General features: G+C 34.6%; 1 protein-coding gene across 4 annotated transcripts in view; it reads right to left on the reverse strand.

Moving 5' to 3' along the window:
• Window positions 1–2,500, reverse strand: part of LOC135211064 (ionotropic receptor 25a-like) — a 57,423-nt gene that overhangs the window by 7,771 nt on the left and 47,152 nt on the right. For 3 of the 4 annotated variants that reach the window (XM_064244121.1, XM_064244122.1, XM_064244123.1), the window contains exon 20: window positions 2,431–2,500. This exon is cut by the window's right edge and continues 114 nt beyond it. In XM_064244121.1, coding sequence (XP_064100191.1) covers window positions 2,431–2,500 — 70 coding nt within the window. Of the gene's footprint in view, window positions 1–2,426 lie in introns of those variants that run through there. The other variant, XM_064244124.1, reaches the window with a different exon arrangement.

The following is a 2,500-nucleotide window of genomic DNA, read 5'->3' on the forward strand; positions in this document are numbered from 1 at the left end:
GTGTTTCATTTAAACATTGTACATCAAGTGGCACTTGCTCGTTGAAATTTGAATGGAAAATGAGACTAATCCTTGATGATATTTATGGGTGATCTGACAAAATCCAGTATAACTTTTAAAGTGCACTTACACAGAAAAAAAGTTTGAAAGAATTTGCAAAATGCCAGTCATATAGATTTATCCCTTTTCACGGAAGAGATAGAGGGTAAATCGTTTTATTAAACATCATATATTATAGCAGCGCCACTCTGAGCATAGAGGGCATTCAATAGCCTTAACAGGAAAGTGATTATGTCAAGTACCTTGAGAGAGTTTCGTAATGCAACATTGTTAATAACATTCTTCAAAGGCAACATTCCCGCAAATACTTAAGAGGGAATTTTACCCTTCAAGATGTAACTAATAAAACGCCAAATGCGTTCACTGAAAACTCAAAGAGCACTTTAAGTGATGACAGATTGGTGGTAATGCATGATCGATTTTACTCACTCCATCCATTACATGTTTTGATGATTCCTGATTTCCATTGTCAGAACAGTTTGAAACCCCGATTTTTAGATTCATAACAGTTTGAAACCGTTATTCCAGTATTCACAAAAGTTTGAACCCTATGTTGAATGAAAATAAATGATAGATTATTCATATATCTTGACTGACAGCATTACTTTAGTGTTTGACTTTTGTTGGTGTTTATATCTTTTCTGAAGTTGCAGGAAACTGGAACTGAAGAATGTATAACATGAATCACAAAACAAGATAAAACCCAACGGAAAAAAACTGTAACGAATGTAACTGAATGGGACAAATTATGAAGTTGAAATCAAGAAGAAATAATATTGTTTTTATAAGGTGAACACCTGAAGATGACGTAGCGAAATGGACTAATGAAATAAAAGCTGTATAAGAATTCTGATATACTCAATCAACAAATTTCCGAGCAGCTGATAACCAGCATTAAATGGTCGGTGGTGAATTACACTTACTGATCGACAAAATGAAATAAGTATGAATCTTTATGCGGGAGAATGATCACGAAATGAAGAAACTTGCATTTGTATTGATTTTGAAATCAGCATGATGGATATTGAATGGCACTTGGGGAGTAGCAATAAAACGGACAATGAACTTAAAATTGATGGCATTTTGCTGGAAGTATTAACATAAGAATAAATAGGAATCTAGGGCCTTGGATAAGCTTTCAGAGTATCAAGAGTATATTGCTATGTTGCTCTCTGGGGAAATGACTGAAGGAATAAAATATGAAGAAAAAAGCTTACAGCAAACCTTGTTGTGAACGAGAGCTTGAAATCAGGAATGAACAGTAAATTTTTTTTATAAAAGCAGGAAAGTTAAGCATATTCGGGAGCCACTGAGATACTTTACGACGAAACACTAAATTAAAGAACTTATATTACATGAATGAATGATGGGGTAAGAAATTACACTTTATAGTGATTCATAGTAACTAAAACGTGATAACAGAATGATATCACGAGTGCTTTGCAAATGTTGCTTTGAAAGTTCCAGGAAGCCTAATTAATCACAGATATACTCCATTTTGAACCAAAACCATATTACTACAGCATTCATGGGAGCTGCGAGTTCATGAAAATGGAACAAAGAATTTTATCACGAACTATGAAACCAAATAACGAAAGTCAACGACACTACACAGAAGTGGCCATTAGCAACCAAACGTGAACAGTTTATTCAGCATGAAAGCAAGTGATAAAGGCCAGAGCAGCAATTAAATCGAGCGATTAACCGAACTGAACGTCGCATTAATGAACACCACTTTAAAACTTACAGGCATAGCCATGAACATAGCTATGTTGAACAGAAAGTACGTGATTTATACATGAATCGTTATAGTTAAAATGGTTCACTTTCGAATATTTAAAACGTTAAAACAATAAATGTTTTAAAAAACTAAGTTTGCGAGTGCTCGTCATTTATTACTATTTTTTGAAATTAATCCAGTCTCCAGTTATAGCAATAGTTTGTGTACTAGTAGTTCGTGAATGCTCGAAATTTATTGCTATTTTTTTGTTTAACTAATGCACAGTTTTCAGTAATGACCATAGTTTGTGTACTATCAGTGGTGGGACTAGGTCATTATGGGCCCTGGTGCAAATTATTTAAGTGGGACTCTATCATGAAAAGCAAAATTAATTGCCATTTAATGATGATACTATAGTATACAAAGAATAAAAACTACACTACTACTACTACTACTACTACTACTACTACTACTCCGGCACCCCCAGTAGTTCCGCCACTGTGTACTATAACACACGAACTATTATTATGACCAGAGACCGCATCAGTTAGAGAAAAAGGCAGCAAAAAAAAAAAAAAAAAAAAAAAAAAAAAAAAAAAAAACAACAGCCGCTCACAAACGCCACCGCAGGAAACCGAAGGAAACCTTACTTGTAATCTGTGTTGAAGTTCGACTTGTCCCTTTTGCCGCCGCTGTTAGGATACTCCTGAACGGAGAGGA

Source organism: Macrobrachium nipponense, chromosome 4 (assembly GCF_015104395.2).
Source record: "Macrobrachium nipponense isolate FS-2020 chromosome 4, ASM1510439v2, whole genome shotgun sequence".
Taxonomy (NCBI): domain Eukaryota; kingdom Metazoa; phylum Arthropoda; class Malacostraca; order Decapoda; family Palaemonidae; genus Macrobrachium; species Macrobrachium nipponense.